The sequence below is a fragment of the Leucoraja erinacea genome, chromosome 23 (genome assembly GCF_028641065.1).
Source record: "Leucoraja erinacea ecotype New England chromosome 23, Leri_hhj_1, whole genome shotgun sequence".
Lineage (NCBI taxonomy): Eukaryota > Metazoa > Chordata > Chondrichthyes > Rajiformes > Rajidae > Leucoraja > Leucoraja erinaceus.
In genome coordinates, this window is record NC_073399.1 from 5,802,344 (window position 1) to 5,823,536 (window position 21,193).

At 40.3% G+C, this 21,193-nt stretch overlaps 2 protein-coding genes across 2 annotated transcripts in view; both read right to left on the bottom strand.

Annotated features, from left to right (window-relative positions):
- LOC129708212 (uncharacterized) overlaps positions 1-21,193 on the bottom strand; it is an 84,463-nt gene that overhangs the window by 51,835 nt on the left and 11,435 nt on the right. Inside the window, 15 exon segments of the mRNA XM_055653833.1 lie at positions 12,027-12,161; positions 13,541-13,636; positions 14,230-14,334; positions 14,424-14,594; positions 14,716-14,841; positions 16,833-17,036; positions 17,295-17,603; positions 17,793-17,917; positions 18,122-18,287; positions 19,303-19,486; positions 19,595-19,791; positions 20,070-20,188; positions 20,300-20,426; positions 20,535-20,924; positions 21,031-21,121. Of these exon segments, the coding sequence (XP_055509808.1) occupies positions 12,027-12,161; positions 13,541-13,636; positions 14,230-14,334; positions 14,424-14,594; positions 14,716-14,841; positions 16,833-17,036; positions 17,295-17,603; positions 17,793-17,917; positions 18,122-18,287; positions 19,303-19,486; positions 19,595-19,791; positions 20,070-20,188; positions 20,300-20,426; positions 20,535-20,924; positions 21,031-21,121 (2,545 nt within the window).
- LOC129708134 (myosin heavy chain, skeletal muscle-like) lies at positions 11,761-21,139 on the bottom strand. Its single transcript, XM_055653711.1, has 16 exons — positions 21,031-21,139; positions 20,535-20,924; positions 20,300-20,426; positions 20,070-20,188; positions 19,595-19,791; positions 19,303-19,486; positions 18,122-18,287; positions 17,793-17,917; positions 17,295-17,603; positions 16,833-17,036; positions 14,716-14,841; positions 14,424-14,594; positions 14,230-14,334; positions 13,541-13,636; positions 12,027-12,161; positions 11,761-11,883 (listed from the first exon to the last, which is right to left on the bottom strand). The coding sequence occupies exons 1-16, from the start codon at positions 21,067-21,069 to the stop codon at positions 11,869-11,871; spliced, it is 2,508 nt and encodes an 835-aa protein (XP_055509686.1). The 5' UTR covers positions 21,070-21,139; the 3' UTR covers positions 11,761-11,868.

Below are 21,193 nucleotides of genomic sequence, written 5' to 3' on the forward strand. Positions count from 1 at the left end.
TACGAGCAAACGCAGATCTTATCCCACACCAAATCCCCGTCTGCTCCCCAAGATCCAAATAGGACCAAGCTTGTTGCCCCCGGCAAATAAACACATTACATATTTACAACTGCCTGACAGTACATTGGCTTCTTCATGGGGTGCAACCACTGGTCTCTTCCTCTCCCCGACTTTCCTTCACGTGCTAATCGTTGAGTTTTTGGTTAAATTATACACGATAACATTTGCCGTGTGTTGTAAATTAGTTGTTCACATATTCCGTTATGCATAACATGCATTGATCCTCGGTATTGGTTGTTCCGTCTTAGCGCTTATATTCTGATACCTGTATTTGTATAATGGCAGTAGAGGAAAGATCGTTCCGTTTGAAGTGCAGTTTGTAATTTACAAACCCTGCGGTTATCAATTTCCAAAATGTTGCCTCTAGGTTTTAATATATCACGGCGGTTCCCTCTTATTTTCTGTTCTTGCAGATTGTTGTTTACGCGCTCTCGCATCTGTATGCAATTAGGGATCGGGCGAATCCATACGAATTTGCTTCGCCCTACTCGGCCCGGTAAACGTGGAAGACCAATAACCGGGTTTTTCTATGGCACTTTCAAATGAGTTAGTAATTGATTATTGATTTCAACACCAAAAATTTGCAATTTTACCCTTTGTTGACTGTCGACTCTGATTGTCCTTCGAAACGTCTTAGTTATAGAATGACCTTCACCACGTTCCTGTATCGCATATTAAGCATAATCACTGCATCATTTTATATTATCCTACGTGGCGCAGACCGGCGAAGCGTTTTCCTGATTACATCCGGCGCAGAATTAGGTCCTATTGAAAAAAATAAGATCCCCCTCAACCCACAGTCCTTGGGACAGGCGGTGTGACGACGGGGAGGCCTGCTGTATACTATGTGCTTTTCAGATAATTGACACAGCTGGGGCCCAATGTTCCTGTTTCTCCACATCTAATAAAATATAGACGGGTAACATTGACACAATTTGATACACCTTAAAGAACATTAGTTTGCAAAGTTCGGGACCCGTGTTAAATACGATGCCTGTGCGAACGCGAGCCTCCGTTTATCACATGCTACAAGATCATTGTTAAATGTCATGATAGGGGACGGTATGACGATCAAAGCAAGGAAAGCGGTCTGGTGACCTCAAACCCCACTTGTTTAACAATAATTGCCCCAGATTGATCAGCTGTGCTGCATAAGGGGACCTCGGCCGATACTGGCCAATAATGCCAGTAAGGGGACTTCAACACGCTGTGTCCAAGGCGAAGCACATGGAAAGATGGGAACACAGGGATTCGGCCATCTCAGAGCCCAAAAAGGAAATTTTATCACGAAATGGAGGGAGATATGGATTGGTGAAAGCCTGCTAAATAATTATTTAACATAAAGTTTCACCCAGGAATCTACCGAACAATGCGGCTGTGTGCCATGTCTTCTCAGGGAAGCGGAAGTTGTCACTAAGAGATGTATCTCTGGATGAAACCTAAAAGTTGATGAATATGGCAGAGTATGTTGTATTTCCTACTGATAGCAAGTTTACATACATCTTGTAAACTCCTCAAGGGTTTACCACCGCCTTAACTGAGGGCAAAGTATTCTGGCCCCCTGGTATTCTGCCCATACATTTTGCCCTACGTTGTGTGTGGCCAAAACACGTCAATCTTCCCAGCATTAATTTTAGTGTCCACTTATTGAAATTGCCTATCAACATTAGTTAGTAATGGTTAGATCCAAAGGATGCTGTATTCACTCAGAGGGTGAGGCAGCTTTTTGGCGAGAATGTTCTAGACCCATCTTCAGGATGGTGTCAGGGATGGGGGCTGGATAAAGATCAATAATGTAGGCGGACATGTAGACTAGTGAGCGAAATGGAAGGGGGGCTGTGGGAGAGCAAGCAAGGTCTCTCTGAAGTTAGATAAGTCAATGATCCAACTGCGGGGGTGTCTAAAACTACCCAAGCAAAAATTTCTTAGGGTCGGGTCCTCCAACTTTCGCCGTGGGCCCCTCACTCGGACAACAGAGGTGGATAAGGACTAAAAGGTCAGATTTGGAATAATATAGAGAGGTGTGAAATGCTGATCCATTCGGGAGATCAGGTATGTTCGACTGGACGGCGGATTTAGGTGTGTAGTGAAACTATCGCCCGCGCCCTGCGGCTGAGGGTTAGTAATGTATGCCTTACACAAATTCAAACAACAAAAAAAATTCATCTACTAATTTTCCACTAATCAGGGTTCAAATTTACTTTCATATATTTTGGCCCCATCTATAAAGGTGGTCACATTGTTTTTACTGGTCAAAAGGATGTTGGAACAAAATGAATTACCGAACTCTACAACTGAAAGAGTGCCGATAGACCACTTGAGGCTGTTACAGAAGCCCAGCGCTGAGGTCGCGGCACAGGTAGGAAACAGGATAGAAGCTACCCCTTCTTTTACTTGGAACATAGGAGTCCTGTGCACACAGAGGAGGGATAAATCATGCTAGTCAGACGTGGAGGCACCACAGTCTTCCGAGTGCATTGGGGAACTAGAATACAATAGGTTTTAAGGTGAGAGTGGAAAGATTTGAAAAGGGCACCTGAGGGAAACTTTTTTGTGGTATACATGGTGAACTGAGCCATACAGTGGAACTGGTTTGAAGCAGGTAAAGTAAAGGCATTTAAAAGACGTTTGGACAGGGTACTTTGACAGGGAATCTCTAGAGGGATAGCGATGCCAATTTGAATCAATTTGAAGTTGCTTTAGTTGGGCATCTTGGCCTCGAAAGAAGCAGCTAATATCATCAAAGAGATTCACACCAGCCTGGCCATGCTACTCATCACGCTGATACCACATGTGCCGAGAGATTGCAGACAGCTGCCGGTCTAATAAGGTTGTTGTAGTAGGGGATTTCCAACTTTCCCAATAATAGACTGGGGAAAATCATAGCAGTGAAGGGTGTAGATAGGGTGCAATTCCTCAAAAGTGTTTCAGGAGAGTTTTTCTTAAACAGTATGTGGAGTCCCCTCTCACGTGAAGAGCGAGGAACACTGATCTTGTATTGGAATATTGGGAAGGGGAAGTTAATGAAGTGTTGTGTGGAGGAGCCTGTTGGGGACCAGTGACCACAGTTCAATTAGGTTTAAGATGGGTATGGATAGGGACAGAGAGGGTCCACATGTTAAAATGCATCAACTGGGGTAAGGCCAACTGAAGAGGGTATGAGAGAAGATCTCGCTCAAGCTGACTGGAGGCAGGTAGTAGATGGGCAAGGAAAGGAACATTAAGGCCCAAGTGGTATGCTTTTAAAAGTGTGCTGACCAAAGCTCATGGATAACGCACATCCCTGTTAGAGTGAAAGGCAAACAAACACACGTAAGGAAGCCTTGGCTGACACGAAGGAAATTGAGACGTTAGTCAAAAACAAGATGGATGCATGGGACAGGTATAGGCAGCTGGGATCAAGTGCATCCCTGGTGGAGTTTCGGGAGCTAAGGAGTAAACTAAAAAAGGAAATTAGAAGGACAAAAATGGGCCAGGAGATAGCCTTTGGTGAGTAGCATTAAGCGACAATCCCAAAATAATTAAAAAATACATGAGGGGAGAAGGGTAACTAGAGAGAGAGTGGGACCTCTCAAGAATCAAAGCATTCACCTCTGTGTGGGGCCACGGAAGATGCCGGAAGGTACTAAATGAGTATTTCTCACTGGAAGTGTCTTGAGAGCAGTCAGTGTTACTGTCGCGAGTACCTGAAGGTACTGTGTTGTTTGAAGGTAGACACATCTCCATGCCTAATCTGATATATCCGAGGACATTTGTGGGAACTAGAGGAGGAATTTGCGGAAAGCCCTGGTTAAATTTACGAGGTCGTCCTTAAATACAGGAGAGGTGCTGGAAGACTGGAGGTTGAGCGTAAATGTTGTACTCTTTTCACGAAGGGGCTGCAGGGAATAATGCTGGGAACTATAGGCCGGTTGCTTAACATACTGTCGTTGGTAAATTATGGAGAGTATTCTGAGGGATAGCATACACAGGCATTTGGATGGGCAAGGGAAGATTAAGGACAGTCAGCATGGTATTGTACGTGGGAGGTCGTGTCTCACAAATCTGATTGATTTTTTTGAGAGGACATGAACAAAAAAGGTGATGCAAGGCGGAGCTCGAAATGTGGTGCACATGGACTTCAGTACAGGCGTTCGATAAGGTTCCGCATGGTAGGCTGCTCTGGAAGGTAAGTCGCATGGGTTCCAAGGAGAGATAGTCTGCATGGATAGCAATTTAGCTCCATGAAGGAAGCAGAGGGGTAATGGTGGAAGCATTGCTTCTCAGACTCGATGCCTGTGACTGGTGGTGGGCCCAAGCATTCCCGTGCTGGGCCCCCCCCCCCCCCTTTACTGTTTGTCACCTACATCAAGGATTTGGATGAGACCATACAGCAGGCCAAGATTAGCAAGTTTGCTGATGATACAAAAGTTAGATGTTTTGCAGATAGTGAAGATGGCTGTGAAAGATTGCACCAGGGTCTGGATCGATTGGCCAGGTGGGCGGGGAAATGTTGGCTGGGATTTAATACAGAGAAGTGTGAGGTGTTGCCATTTTGAGACGAATTGAACAAGGGCAGGACCTTGGCACCAGTAAATGCGTAGACCTCTGGGTAGTGTTGTCTAGAGAAGAGGAATCTAGGAATACAGGTGCATGGTTCCTTGAAGGTCGAGTCGCAGGTAGATAAGGTGGTCTAAACGCTTTTGGCACTTCGTTATAGAAGTGCCCTAAAAGTATACAGAGTATAGAAGTTGGGAGGTCATGTTGAAGTTGTATATAAGATGTTGGTGAGACCGAATTTAGAATATTGTGTTCAGTTCTGGGCACTATTGTCATAGGGAAAGATATGTCAAAGCTTTGAAACGTTCAGAAAAGATTTACGAGCAGGGGTTGCCAGGACTAGAGGGTGTGAGATATATATGGATGAGGTTGAGTTGACTGGGTCACTATTCCATGGAGCGCAGGAAGATGAGGGGTGCTATCATAGAGTTTCTAAGATCATGAGTGGAACTAGATCGGGTAGATGCACAGTCTTTTGCCCGGAGTAGGGGAATCGAGGACCAGAGGACATAAGTTCAAGGTGAAGGGAAAAGATTTAATAGGAATCCGAGAGGTATCTTTTTCACACAAAGGGTGGTGGGTGTATGGAACAAGCTGCCAGAGGTGGTAGTTGAGGCTAGGACTATCCCATTGTTTAAAAATGTTAGATAGCTTCATGGTTAGGACATGTTTGGAGGGATATGGATCAAGCGCAGGCAAGTGGGACTAGTGTAGCTGGGACATTGCTGGCGGGTGTGGGGCGAGTTGGGCTGAAGGGCCTCTTTCCCCACTCTATTAATAATAATAATAATAAAACTTATTATGGACTCAAGGTCCAGACAAGGTTCAATTACTGTATGACTTTATGACTATGACCATATGGGAAAATAGTGTAAGAACCGAGACCCTCCAGATCCCATCAACCATCAGGTTTCTTTAACCACACTACACAAACCTAACTACAACCCGACCTCAGCTACAATTTACTATGGATTTTGTTTTGGATGCATGATGTACTTCCGTTTGTACAATTATTGTCTGGTTACTTGGTATGACAGATAATATATTTAGTTATTGATTATTATATTTGTATTGTGGTATTGTGTTATTGTGTCAGTAAATCTGCAGCAAGAAAGAATGTCAATGTTCCATTCCTGGTGCATATGATATTTAAACAAACTGACACTCTTGTCTTCACACTCTTATTCACCTCTTATTGGTCTTTTCTATGATAGTACCACACCTTCTCAATGATTTTATTGCAAACAACCAATTCCATACAAAGTTAATGAATTCCCTAACAATTATTTTCTTCCCATACACTTGTTCTGGAACAAAAGTAGGTGTTGAAGAACCAGTGCAGTTTTTCATTGGCGAAGTTGACACACAACTGTTCCAAGCTGTTTGAAATGAAAATATTTACCTATTTCTGTTTTTGGTATTATTTATTATTTTATTACCGTTTAATGTTTGGTTTAATTTTAAGTAATTTATTGATATTTTTGTTTCTGTTACTTTCCTGAAATATTCAAATCCAGCAATTTTCATCACACTAAAGAAATATCTACCTTTTTTGTGTCCAATTGTTACATCAATGTGGGGTTAACCATCCTTGAAAATGGTCTCGCCTACTGTTCACCTGGCTAGGAAACGTGCTGAGTTGTAGACCTGAATGAGCCGACATCATAGTCCTGCAACTAAAAGCACTCACAGCAATTCAATGTTCTAAAGGTTTCCACACACACTGTAATATAACTCTTGACCTTTAGACACTTATTGTTATCCATGAGCTTAGTGTCTAAGGGTAAGAGTTATATCTGAGTATAGACTACTCTCGGGAGGCAACCTGGATGGCATATAAACACAAAGTAAGGGGGAATTAACTTGGAAGATTGTAATTAAGGTTGCAAAATAATGTTGAATCTCTTTTAGGGATGATATCTTCCTTATTTATAATTTATCAAATATCCCTAATACATTATTTAGAGTAATAACCAAGTGACCATGGGAAGAGGAACGTTTCATTTCTGTTTCGGTGAAAATTAAATATTATATTAAAACTTATTTATTAGGCTTCAGATGAACAAGGTATTGCATTTTAAAAAACTTACTATGTCGACAGGATGTTAAAAAATCTATTAGCAAACATTGATTATTCTTGACATAAGCAAAAACTGCTATGTTTCTCATACCTGCGAAATGGGGATTGCAAGATTATTTCAGTTGTATTTTGGAAAGGCTTTTCTTTTTTTTTTCTGTTACCTTCCATTGTTAATTGAAGATTGTAGAAATTATTGTGTCCTCTGCAAAACATGTCAATATTTTTTTTGTTTGCCAAACATTTCAATGGTTGTGAGTGACTCTAAAAGTGCTTGAAAAATAAACCATTATAAAGTTTCTTGTAACATTACACTTCTAATATGAATATACCAATTTAAATTGCATCATAGGAATATGGTGATGGCTTGAAAGTGTGAAAACAGCTGATCTGCTAGCTCACTATGCATAGAATGCCCTGATGAGGTAATTACAAAGTAAATTGGCCTACAGGATCACACATATTATGATGTAATCACAGGCCACCATAATGATTCTCTCCAGATTGAGGATGGCTCATTGCCATTCCAGTTCTGTGTGGTCTGAAGTGGCAGAAGAGGCCAATGTGAGAATTACAGACTTTTACATGGGTGAGACTGTTGGTGACTCTCAGGGTGATTGGGTAGGCAGTTCTGAGGTGTTTCCTCCACTGCTTAAGGTGGGGCATTGTGTGCTCTAGATGCACAGCCTCAAGGCTGTCGATATCTGTGAACTCTGGCTTTGACGATTCAAAATGGTGAAAGGGATTTTGGGGTGGTAAATGAGACGTCTGGAAATGACTCCTCAGTGAAGATTTTTTCTTGGCCCAAGCAGATTAAAATGATTATTGTTTCACCAAACTAAGAAATTATTACAGTCATTGGTGGATGGGGCAATTTATTTTGTTTTTGCCATATTGAGGGACTGTACCACCTGGAGATATGCCTAGGGATACACTCCATAAGTTCATATGTTGTGGGAGCAGAATTAGGCCATTCGACCCATCAAGTCTACTCTGCCATTCAAACAAGGCTGATCTATCTTTCCCTCTCGACCCCACTCGACCCCATACACCTGTACTAATCAAGAATCTATCAATCTCCACCATAAAATTATCCATTGACTTGGCCTCCACAGCCTTCTGTGGAAATTAATCCCATGCATTCATTGCCATCTGACTAAATAAATTATTCCTCATCTCCTTTCTAAAGGTACATCATTTTATTCTGAGACTCCACTGTAGTGTAGTATCTTTAACAGACATATGTTGGTGAAACATTTGAGGAATGGTCAGTGGACATAAAGAATGCTGACAGTGGTCAGGAACCTATTCTGAGAATCTAGTTTTCAGTGTTCATGCTGAAAGTTCGTACTGCAAGACAACAACCTCTCTTTCAATGTCAACAAGACGAAGGAGATTGTGAAGGATTTCGGGAAGCGAAATGTCACACACACCCCGGTATACCTTGATTGCACCGAAGTAGAGATGCTTGAAAGCTTCAAGTTCTTAGCAATAGAGACATAGAAAATAAGTGCAGGAGGAGGCCATTGGGCCCTTCGAGCCAGCACTGCCATTCACTGTGATCATGGCTGATCATCCACAATAAGTAACCCGTGCCTGCCTTTTCCCCATATACCTTGATTCCGATGATAAATATCACAATCCATATCGCAGTTATGGCTAACAAAGCACACCAATGTCTCTACTTCCTTAGAAGGCTTAGGAAGTTCAGAATGTCCTCACAACCTCACAACCCTAACCAATTTCTACAGATGCCATAGAAAGTATTTTATCGGGATGAATCACAGCACCGTTTGGGAACAGCTCCATCCAAGACTGCAAGAAATTGCCAAGGGTTGTGCACGTAGCCCACACCATCACGCAAACCAACCTCCTTTCCAGTGACCTCCATCTACACTTCATGCTGCCATGGCAAGGCCTCCAAGGTAAACAAGGACAAGTCTCATCCTGGTCACGCCGTGGTCTCCACTCTCCCACGAGCCAAGAGGTACAGATGTTTGAAAGCATATTATTCCAGATTCAGGAACATTTCTTCCCAGCTGTTATAAAGCAACTGAATTGTCCTCTCACCAACTAGACGGCAGTCCTGACTTCTCATCTACCTCACTGGAGACCATTGAACTATCTTTAATTGGACTTTAGTGAACCTTATCTTGCAATAAACATTATACTATTAATCCTGTATCGGTACAATGTGGACGGCTTGATTGTAATTATGTATGTGTAGGATGGAACTGCAGATGCTGGTTTAAATTGAAGATAGACACAAAATGCTGGAGTACGACAGTGGGACAGGCAGCATCTCCGTAGAGAGGGAATGATTCGAGACCCATCTTCAGACTCATTTAGTTTAATTTAGTTTAGAGATATAGCGCGGAAACAGGCCCTTCGGCCCACTGGGTCCGTGCCGACCAGCGGACATTAACACTATCCTACGCCCACTGGGGACAATTTTTCATTTACCAAGCCAATTAACCTACAAACCTGTACTTCATTAGAGTGTTGAAGGAAACGGAAGATATCAGAGAAAACCCACGCAGATCATGGAGTACAAACTCCATACAGACTGCACCCGTAGTCGGAATCGAACCCAGGTCTCTGGCGCTGCATTCGCTGTCAGGCAACAACTCTACCGTTGTGCCACCGGGACTGCCCTGTAAGGCAGCAAGGCGTACAGTACACTCGTGTATAGTCTTTTCGCTGACTGGATAACACACAACATAAAGCTTTTCACTTTACTCGGTACACGTGACAATAATAAACTAAACTAAACAAAAACCAATTACATCTGGTCTGAACGTTTAAAATTTTAAAGTTAGTACCATTGAAGGTTAGGTAGATGGTATTTATAATAAATGAAGCTCTCTTTAAACATGTGTAAGAAATACTTGTTTTTTAAATATTTGTATCTATTATTATGTATGTATACATGTATTTTTACTAGAGAAATTTTACCAGGAAGGTAATATCAAGGAAGAAACAAAAACATGTGATCTATATAAAGGGCAAGAGGATGACAAAGGGACTAAAAGAATAACCCATGTGCGGCTGCATAGCTAAAGTAACATTCTAAAGGGATACCTTGTTACTTTATTTACAAAGGAGAGGAAAAGTGGTGAAGCATTAGCTAAAGAGAAAATATGTAAAATATTGGATGGAATAAGCCATATAGAATAGGAGATATTAAGGGATTTGGCATCTTTGAAAGCAGCTAAATATATCCGGATAAAATCTTTAACCAACGCTACTATATCCCAGGCTATTAAATAAAACAATGGGTATAATTCCAGAAGCTTAAACATTATTTTTTAATCTGCAGTCTCTTGGAGTTGTGTGTACTTGACTGAAAATTCCTCACCCAGGAGGAAAAAACTCACACTGCCATCCAGCTTTGCGTCATCCACAAACTTGGAGATGTTACATTTAATTCCCTCGAATAAAATTATTAATATATATTGTAAATGAATTTGGTGAACCTCAGCTGTACTCAACTTATATGTGTATCTTTTCTCAGTTTGGGAATCAAAGCTGTGCGTAATTTTCTAAATGCATTATCACAACGGTTAATACAATTGGAATATCAGTCTTGTAATCAAATTCTCTTTTAATAAATTTGTAGGAAGGAAAATTTAATAAAGGCTGCCATCACACATGAAATGATCATTGGCTCAAAAAGGTGCGTATATTAACCCATCCTTGCGATCTTCACTCGGTGCTGCTCTTCACCATCTGCACTGCCTATTTTCTTGCTTTTTTCAATAGTCGAAATTTAGCATGCGCCATTTCTATTTATTTTAGTAACTATCCCATTGTTATCCAAGGGTTCCAGATGTTCCCGATCACTTTGGACTGCAGTTATCACAATTATCTCTCTTCCAGTTGAGGATTTTGAGTTTTGATGTTTCCTCGAATGTTTCCATAACATTAAGACCAGGAAACATTTTCATGAAATTATTTTCAAAATGACTGTGGGCATCTGTTGAAACAATTGGCTTGCGAATTTTGCCAAATATAATGTGTAGCTGGAAAAGTGGATGCTATAATGATTGAAATGACCTAAAATTGACATAATGATTGAAATGACCTAAAATTGAAATTAATCTCATGTCATCCAAATGTTCATTATTTGGACTGGATTCAGCAAATTTATATCCATGAGGCCCATTGGGAGACAAAATTCCCAGGCTTCAAAGACACCTATTTGAAATGTCTCTCTGTTTCATGGCTGTGACGTTTTGGGTCGGGACCCTTCTTCAGATGATAGTAGTTGGGGGGGTGGAGGGGGAAGAGAAAGCTAGAAGAGAGATGGGGACTAGACAATGCAAGGATACAGGTGATGATTAGTAGATGGGTGGACAAATTCCAGAGATGGAAAAAGACAAAAGGCTATGAAATAATGAGATCAGGAGAGAAGAAGCATGACATGTGAAGCCAGAGGAAGAGATATATAGGTGAAGGAAGGAGGGGAAGGGGGAAAGGTTTGTTATTGTTGGTTAGTTACTTAAATTAGAACATTCAATTTTACCTGAAATTGAGGAATATAAATAAGGAAGAAATGAATATTTAGGTATGTTTCCCTATTTAGGTATGTTTCCAGATATTTTGGTGCGTAGGAAATGCACGTGATCTATTAAGGTATTGTTTCTGCAAACGAACATAATGACTGAAGACAGAAGTTTTTGTTTAACCACATAAAATGTTTTGTCAGAGCCATAAGGAAGGTGAAGTATTAGCTACAAGGATAGGTTGGACAAATCTAGATTGTTTTCTTTTGAACATTGGAGGTTGATGGGAGACCTGATAAACGTCTATACAATTATGAGGGGTATACACATATACACAATTATATGCAGTAGACAAAACCATTTTCCTGGGGTGGAACTGTCAAAGACCATAGGATACATCTTAAAAGTTAGAGGGAAAAATTAAAGGAGGCATGCAGGGTAAGTTTTCTTTCTTATAGAGTGGTTGGTGCTTAGCATGTGCGGCCAGGGGTGGCAGTGGAGGCCGATTTAATGGTGGCTTTTAAGAGGCTTTGAGATGGACTATAATTATTGCATCGTCTTAATAAAACAAGGAAACAATTTCGTGTTGCACGTTTATTTTTGTTGATATTGCTACATTTATAAAACTATGTTACAAAGAAATACACATTTTGTAGATTTCTTCTTTGGACCGTTTCAAGTTGCCATCTACTCTTCAGCGCTCTGATAGGTAAAAAGGAAATGCAAATGATTATAAATGTGCCTTTCAAATTTACTTATACATTGATTAATGACAGAAATAAGGATCGCTTTATCTATTCCTCCATGTTGATATAAATCACCATTTTGAATACTTTTTACTGTACCTTGATAGTAATGTCACGGGTTTTAGTTCTAAGTTTGTTGACTTGAGATTCGGCAATGTCGGCACGTTCCTCGGCTTCCTCCAGTTCATGCTGAACCTTCCTGAACCTGGACAGGTGAACGTTGGCCTGTTCCTCCTGAAGGAAAACAGTGTAAAAGCTCAGATTTTAAGAATGAAAATTATTTACCAGGTGATTGCTAAACACCATTATACTTTTGATGACCAACTAATTAAGAAATTTACAGTTTTTGAGCTTTATTGGATGAAGGTCTGCCGGCTTTACTTTTTGAATATCAAGATTGGATAATGCACAAATCTGCACTAATCAATCTTTTGCACAAAATACATGATTTTACTTAGTTTAGATTGGATGAAGGTCTCTTCTGAAACATTCTTTGTGTTGATCTCTTACACTTTGGGGTTAAGATACTTTAATTTATTAGTGAATCACATGGATTCAAAGAAATGATTAGCTATTTACTTCTAATGTGGAAAGCAATCATGCTATGCCTACTAGTGCTTGGCTTCAAATAGTAACAGTTTTCCTACATCAATCCTCTTGATTTCCACACAATCTTGGCAACCCTTAATCTAAATTTCATGGTATAGAATCTTAGTTTGGTAAACCCCTCAAAATGTAACCTTTGGAGTCTAGGTGTCATTCTGATTAATCTCATCCAAAGGAAAATATTTTCTTCCTCAGGTAAAGCATTCATAGCTGTTTGCACTATTTCAGCTGTGGGCTAATCAATGTTTTGTGGAACTGTAATATAAATTGTCCTTCAGTCCTCTGAATCAAGCTAGCATTCCACTTGCCCGTTTTATGATTTTCTTGAGGTGAGACCAGTCATGTGAGCAGATACTGTACATAATAAAACATGCTCACATTCTTTGGAATTTTGAACAACAGGAGATGGTATTCTTGAACTATTTAAAATTCTTGAGATATTTGTTAAAGTAGATGATGAGAATTTGCCTGAAGAGACTAGAATAACTTTAGGACTGAGAAAAAGCAAATACTTTTAGAATTTCCAACACAAAAGACTTTGTCAAGTCCATTCCAGCTTGGACCTGGTGGATTTCTCGATACGGGAAAATGGATAGAAAAATTAAAGAACGGATTTAATCTTATTGAATAGTGAAGGCTGATAAGCCTACTATGCTACACCTGGTCCTACATATAATGCTGTTAATCTTTAACTGGCCCATTAAAAACAAGCTTTTCATGAATTATGATAATGAGCCTTATATTATGACAAATATTTCAGAGCTCAGATATTCACAAGGATTCTATTCTTTTGAGATTAGAGCAATGGGAAAGAATCTAATTGAAACATTTCTAGAACAATGAATAGAGATGGTGTTTTAATGCTCTGCCCATAGACATGATATTCCCACCTTACTATTAATGTAGATTGTGTTAAGTTCTTCTTTATATTATACAAAAATCTTAAAATTTAATGTCATACAAAATAATTTTCTTGAAAAATTGCAGTTATAGTCATAATAACTTACAGTTTCCTCCGATTGTCTCTTGTAGGCCTTAACCTTCATCTGCAGCTTGTCAACCAGGTCCTGTAGTCTCAGATTATTCTTTCTGTCTTCCTCTGACTGAATGTCACAAAAGAAGCAACATTTGAAATGTTTTATTTTTCATTTTATTGTATTCTTATGACACAATCATGCTATGCCTACTAGCGCATTAAAGATACATATCCTGGTTCTTGCTGACCCACTCATCCTTCTGTGATATTTACATTGCTGCCTTCTCAGTGCCCCACTCACTTCATTACCAATGGCCTCTTCTGGCTCCACTCATCATCTCACAGCAGGACCCTCCCTCTGATTAGTGTTGAGAAAGGGTTTCTTTTCAGTGACCCAGTCAAAGGTTAATTGTCTGTACAACCCCAAAATGCCTTTACCACAAGACTTGTGTTATGCCCACCAGATTCCTTCTATTGGAAGCTTCTGTTACTTGGTGCATACAAATGACAACACTTTCTTCAATCAACCAAGATTGGGAAAGTAACAACTCAAACAGGACCTTTCGGGGAATGGGCTAACCTCAAAGGACAAAGCAAATGTTGTAGGGTGGTCAGGACACCAATCATGCTGACTGCAGGGGTATAGCTACAGGAACACTGTTATCCTTCCAGAGCTTTGGCTGAATTAAGTGCACCAATTGATTATTAATTGTACAGTACCTGATAAGATAGTTCCTTGACCCTTCTTTCATACTTGCGAACACCTTTAATAGCATCAGCACCTCGCTTCTGCTCGCCTTCCAGCTCATTTTCCAGCTCGCGCACCTAAACAACCACAAAACGGGATTTATTCCATAATATTCATATTATATCCAAAGTTTCAGTGTGGACAGTAAAACAGTCTCAGGATTTACCCTGGCCTCCAGTTTCTGGAGCTGTTTCTTTCCTCCTTTCATTGCCAGCTGCTCAGCCTCATCCAGGCGAAGCTGCAGGTCCTTCACTGTCTGCTCGAGGTTCTTCTTCATTCGTTCAAGGTGAGCACTGGTGTCCTGTTCCTTCTTCAGCTCTTCAGCCATCATGGCAGCCTTGCAATATTACACAATTGGGCAAATCATTACATGTTCAAAATTCTAATTTTATCAACGTAATTAATTGAGGTAATATTTGAAAACTAAATTCAAATTGTTAAAATAATTTATGACCTACATCAGTGATTGCTTTCTTGGCTTTCTCTTCAGCATTTCTTGACTCCTGGATAGTTTCTTCCATTTCAGACTGGATGTGATTCAGGTCGGCATCCAGCTTCTTCTTAGTATTGATGAGGCTGGTGTTCTGCAGGAAAAGACACATTTGAATAAGAGTCATACAATCATAGAGAAGTACAACACTGAAATAGGCTCGTCATCTCAACCTATCCATGCTGACAAAAAATGGCTATCTAGGCTAGACCCATTTTATGAATTTGGCCCATATCCATCTAAATCTTTCCTATCCATTTACCTGTCCAAATGTCTCTTAAATGTTATTATTGTACCAACCACATTCATTTTCTTTGGCAGCTTGTTCCATATACAGTATCTACCACCTTCTGTGTGTGAAGAAATTGCCTCTCAGGTCCCTTTTAAATCTTTCTTCTCTTACCTTAAATTTATGTTCTCTAGCTTTTCATTTCCCTTCCCTGGAAGAAAGACTGTGCATTCACATTATCTGTGCCCTAATGTTAATTTTGCAGGAGTAAAGATGAATCTAATCTCAGTTTCAATATGCACTAATATATTGTGGGAGGTGGAGGAAGAATTTGGACGGAACTAATAACAAACAAAAGAATGGGAGACGGATACCAATCTGTTGCTGTCTATATGCCAGTGGATATTGGATGTCTGAAGTCATGCTATGGAGAGATGAGGCAATCAAGTAACATTTAAATTGGCCCTCACACCATTATTGGTGCTGATCTGCATTCTTGAGGTTGGAACACAGCAGGAAAAACGAGCAACAAAGTGTAGTTGCCTACCAAGAGATTATTGTGCAAAATTAGAGCCCATGGTATTGGGGGTAGAGTATTGACATGGATAGAGAACTGGTTTGTAGACAGGAAACAAAGAGTAGGAATGAACGAGTCCTTTTCGGAATGGCAGGCAGTGACTAGTGGGGTGCCGCTAGGCTCCGTGCTGGGACCCCAATTATTTACAATATATATTAACGATTTAGATGAGGGAATCAAATGGTACATCTCCAAGTTTGCAGATGACACAAAGCTGAGCTGTGAGGAGGATGCTATGAGGCTGCAGGATGACTTGGGTATGTTGGGTGAGTGGGCAGATGCATGGCAGATACAGTATAATGTGGATAAATGTGAGGTTATCCACATTGGTGGCAAGACCAGGAAGGCAGATTATTATCTGAATGGTGTCAGTTTAGGAAAAGGGGAGGTGCAATGAGACCTAAGTGTCCCTGCACATCAGTCACTGAAAATATGTATGCAGGTGCTGCAGGCAGTGAAGAAAGCTAATTGGCCTTCTTTATGAGAGGATTTGAGTTTAGGAGCAATGAGGTCCTACTGCAGTTGTACAGGGCCCTGGTGAGACCACACCTCGAGTATTGTGAGCAATTTTCTTCTAATTTGAGGAAGGACATTCTTGCCATTGAGGGAGTGCAGCGTAGATTCACCAGGTTAATTCCCGGGATGGCGGGACTGACATTTGATGAAAGAATGGGTCCACTGGGCTTGTATTCACTGGAATTTAGGATGAGAGGTGCTATTATTAAAACATATAACATTCTTAAGAGATTGGACAGGCTAGGTGCAGTAATTTTGTCCCCTATGTTGAGGAAGTCCAGAACCAGGGGTCACAGTTTAACAATAAGGGGTAGGCCATTTAGGACTGAGATAAGGAAAAACTTCTTCACCCAGAGAGTTGTGAATCTGGAATTCTCTGCCACAGAAGACAGTGGAGGGCAATTCACTGGATGTATTCATGAGAGAGAGAGATAGATTTAGCTCTTCGGGTTAACGGAATCAAGGGATATTGGGAAAAAGCATGAGCGGGATACTGATTACGGATGATCAGCCATGGTCATATAGAATGGCCGTGCTGGCTCGAAGGGCCAAATGGCCTACTCTTGCACCTATTTTCTATGTCTCTGTGTTTCAATGTTCTATCCCTGGAGATCATTTCCTGTAAACCAGATGGTATCCAAACAGAAAATTGAACAAAGCAATTATAAAATCCCCCTTTTAGGATAACCTAAACAAGACTAACCTGACCAATGCCTAACAAGACCTGGTGGTAATGTAGGGTGACAACAATGTGGGAACTAACCTGAGAGTGCAGCAGCTGAACTCTTTCAGTGACATCGATCAGCTCTTGTTCAGCAATTTTGCGAGCTCTGTCTGTCTGTTCCAGAGCGGCTCTCATTTCTTCAATCTCAGCCTGTTGCAGGCCGCTTCTGCGCTCCACCATGGCTAGTTGCTCCTTCAAGTCTTCCTGGCTTCTGCAGGCATCATCCAGTTGTAACTGGGCGTCCTGTTTATAATGCAAGATTGCTTTGTTACCAGGTATTACAGTACACTGTAATGCTTAACTTATAATTGAATCAGTTGTAGTAATAAGCTGTTTTTCATCAATAAATAGTTTGAAAAATCTAGCTCATCTGGCAAATAACAAATCTTGCATTTTATATTAAGTTCTGCGAGAAGAAAATCAATACTTAAATAATTGACTGACAATCACACAACATTTAAAATAACAGTGTACTAGAAGTCATTATCCCATGATACAAACCTTCAATTGACCCTGTATGTTTCTGAGATGTTTTTGAGCTTCTGAAGCCTGGCGATTGGCATGTCCCAGCTGAATCTCCATTTCATTTAGATCACCCTCCATTTTCTTCTTGATTCTCAAGGCATCATTCCTGCTCCTGACTTCAGCCTCCAAAGCGCTCTGCATTGTGTCCACAACTCTCTGGTGGTTCCTCTTCACCTGATCGATCTCCTCGTCTTTCTCTGCAATCTTTCTGTCAACTTCAGATTTCAGTTGGTTCAGTTCCAGCTGAATGCGGAGGATCTTGCTCTCCTCATGTTCCAGGGAGGCCTACGAGAGAGATTAACTGTATTTTCAGTATTTTGCACATTATTGTCGCAAAAGTTTATTTCTTTATATCTTAAAAATATCTTTTAAACAGGTTGTTACTCTGATATTATTGCAACTTATTTATTCTATTTGACAACAATGATAGTTCAAAATATCTATTTCTTAAATGTAATGTTGAAATAACCTTACCTCTGCCTCCTCCAATGCTGACTGGATTTCACTCTTTTCCTGCTCAGCTGTCTTCTTTGTCTTTTCCATCTCATGGAGGGCCTTGCTACTTTCACCCAGTTGCTCAGTCAGATCAGAAATTTCCTCTGTGTTTTAAATGTAGTGTTAGTTCAACCTATCTTGTTGATAAAACTTGGATTTCAATAGAAATGCGTGCATATTTTACATTATTAGTGAAAATTCAGAGGGAATGGGCAATGAGTCAGAATAGAATCTGTAAAAGCATTAAATTCCAAGATAAGTAAGTATCTTGTTAATAATATTAAATGAGAGAATGGGTATAGACTTACGCTGTAGATTCTTGTTCTCCCGTTTAAGAGTTTCAAGGTGATCTAGAGACTCCTCATATGCATTCTTCATCTTAAAGATTTCTGTACTCAAACTACGAGATTCCTTCAGAGATGCTTCCAGTTCTGCCTGGCTCTCCTCATATTTCTGTTTCCAATCTGCCAGAACCTTAATTGTACAATTGTAAATGTAAGAAATGTATTCTCAAATTTAACTTCTGTCTCAGTATCAATGAGGTGTGATAGCCAGTGAGAAAGATGTGTAGATTTCAATCTGAAAACTGAACTGATATTTTCCCAGCATCCATGTGTGTAAAATCAGGAAAGGAATAGATCGGGTAAATGCACAGAGCCTCTTGCCCAGAGTAGGAGAATCGAGTACCAGAGAACATAGGTTCAAGGTGAAGGAGAAAAGATTTAATCGGAATCTGAGGGGTAACTTTTTCACACAAAGGGTAGTGGGTGTATGGAACAAGCTGCCAGAGGATGTAGTTGAGGCTGGGACTATCACAACATTTAAAAAACGGTTAGACAGGTACATGGATAGGACAGGTTCGGAGGGATGTAGACCAAGCGCAGGCAGGTGCGACTAGTGTAAATGGGACATGTTGGCCAGTATGGGCAAGTTGGGCCGAAGAGCCTATTTACACACTGTATCACTCTATGATTCTATGACTATGACTCTCTAAGATTTCATGACTTCCCAAAAATAATATTATGCTTGAATGTGTAAATAAACAAGAAAGAAGTACTTCTTAGGATGGTACAATATTAAAAGGGTTCAGTAATTTAATATGTCTGTTATTTCTAATGTGACTTTTTCACACTCAGGAAATGCCAAAATCACTGAACCCTTTCAATTGTTTAGACGTTCTGTTAGATTGTGGCTGATCTGCAGTTAATAACCTTTTTGGACATGAGGACTTGCTAATTTTACTTAACAAAGATCTATTGGTGCATTTTCTCCAGTCTTCAGAGAGAATAATTTAAACTACCCATTGAGAAACAACAATGTTATAATTCAGTTCCATGGAGGTATTTTTGTCGTCATTAATGAGATCAAATCCTCACAAAATTAAACTACCAGCTGCTTGCCAGTCTCTGGCTAAAATTGATATGCATGATGTTGGTTACTTCCTTCAGAACTACATGCAAAGAGAAACAACGCAACAACCAGCTCCTACCTTGTCAAAGTTCTTTTGTTTCTTGTCCAGAGCTGCTGCTGCTGAATTTGCCCTCTCTACATCTATCATCAAATCCTCCACTTCATTCTGTAGTCTCTGTTTAGTCTTTTCCAGTGAAGCACATTTGGAGTTCACGGCCTCAATATGCTCCTCTGCATCTTGCAGACGCTGAGCAAGTTTTTTCCTGAAAAACACAAAACCATCATGTCCATCTCACAGGAAATTGTGGAAGAACATACATTCTCCTTGACAGCATGTGCTGCATGAACATAGGCTCCTCTTTGTTACATACTTGGCTTCTTCCAGTTCCTCTGTGCGCTGGATTGCATCAGTTTCATATTTTGATCTCCACTGAGCCACTTCACTGTTGGCCTTGGACATTCCACGCTGGAGCTCAGCCTTTGCCTCCATCTCCTCTTCATATTGTTCACGGAGCAGGTCACAGTCGTGGCGGGCAGATTGCAGACCATGGGCCAGGGCTCCCTTAGCCTGAAATGATTACAACGTGGCATGAACGACATGATATTCAAAATCATTGTGATTATTAGAAAGTAACTTAACCTTGTTAATTTGCTTATGGTCACAATGAAAAGAAATGTTGCTTTAGAGGGAAATCCTAAAGTAAGTTGCTGGACATCAGTGCATTAAAATATAATATTTTATAACATAAATGCTGCATTTTTATAACATTAAATTGGTTCAAAATTGACAATAATGCACGTTTAGAAAGTTTCCTGTGAAACAAATCTCTCAAGTTAATTTAGTACCTTGGTTTCTTCCTCCAGCTGCCTCTTCAGTTCCTCAAGCTGTTGGGTATATCCTTGCTTCCCTCTTGTCAGCTGCGATACCAAGGCCTCTTTCTCCTCCACTTGGCGGTTCAACTCACCTGTGAATTAAAGATAATGTGAGTGAAATATTACAAATATTACATGGTAATGTTTTCTATATGGTGAACAACAAATATAGATCAATATTATTTTGAAATCAAGATCAATACCGTTTTCTGTTGTAAGACGTGCTTTATGAGTTGATAAGTCATTGATCAACCGTTGATGTTCATCGTGTTTGGTCTTCATTTCACTGACCTGGTCCTCTAGTGTCCGTGCTACTTTCTCAAGGTTTGCCTGAAAACAAAGCAACCAGTTTTCAAGAGCTGCGACACCAACCGAACAACACCAACAATTCAAAGTTAACTATAAAAGTGTAGTATTTAGTGTCCTCTATCACTGTACCTTAGCTTTGGACACTGATTCCATGTTGCTGGCGAGGTCATCAATTTCCATCTTCAGTTCACTCTTTTCCTTCTCAAGCTTCTGCTTCACCCGCTGCAGGTTATCGATTTGTTCCCCAAGTTCTGCAACGCTGTCAGCCTGCTTCTTGCGAAGAGCAGCAGCTGTGGCTTCGTGCTGGAGGGTAGATTCTTCTAGGTCACGGCGCATTTTCTGAAATTCTGCCTCTCGTTTCTTGTTCATTTCAATCTGAGCTGAAGTTGCCCCACCAGCTTCTTCCAGTCGCTCACTGATCTCTTCAAGTTCCCGAGAAAGATCGGCTCTCTGTTTCTCAGTCTTAGCGCGAGAGGCACGTTCAGCTTCAATTTCTTCCTCAAGCTCCTCAATACGAGCCTTAAGATAAATATGCATTGGTTATAATCATGGAACCAGTAGTATCAATTCATGTGCATGACTTTCACTGAAAGGCATTGATAATTTTACTGGACTTATACATCACCTGTAATTCTTTAATCTTTTTCTGCAGTTGGGAACCCATAACCTGCTCATCTTCAACTTTGCTTTGAAGCTGGCTGATTTCAAACTCTTTCCTTTAATAACAAAAATGAAAAATTCAGTTAATTAATTGAACATTTTCACATATTTTGAATGAACGCACGAAA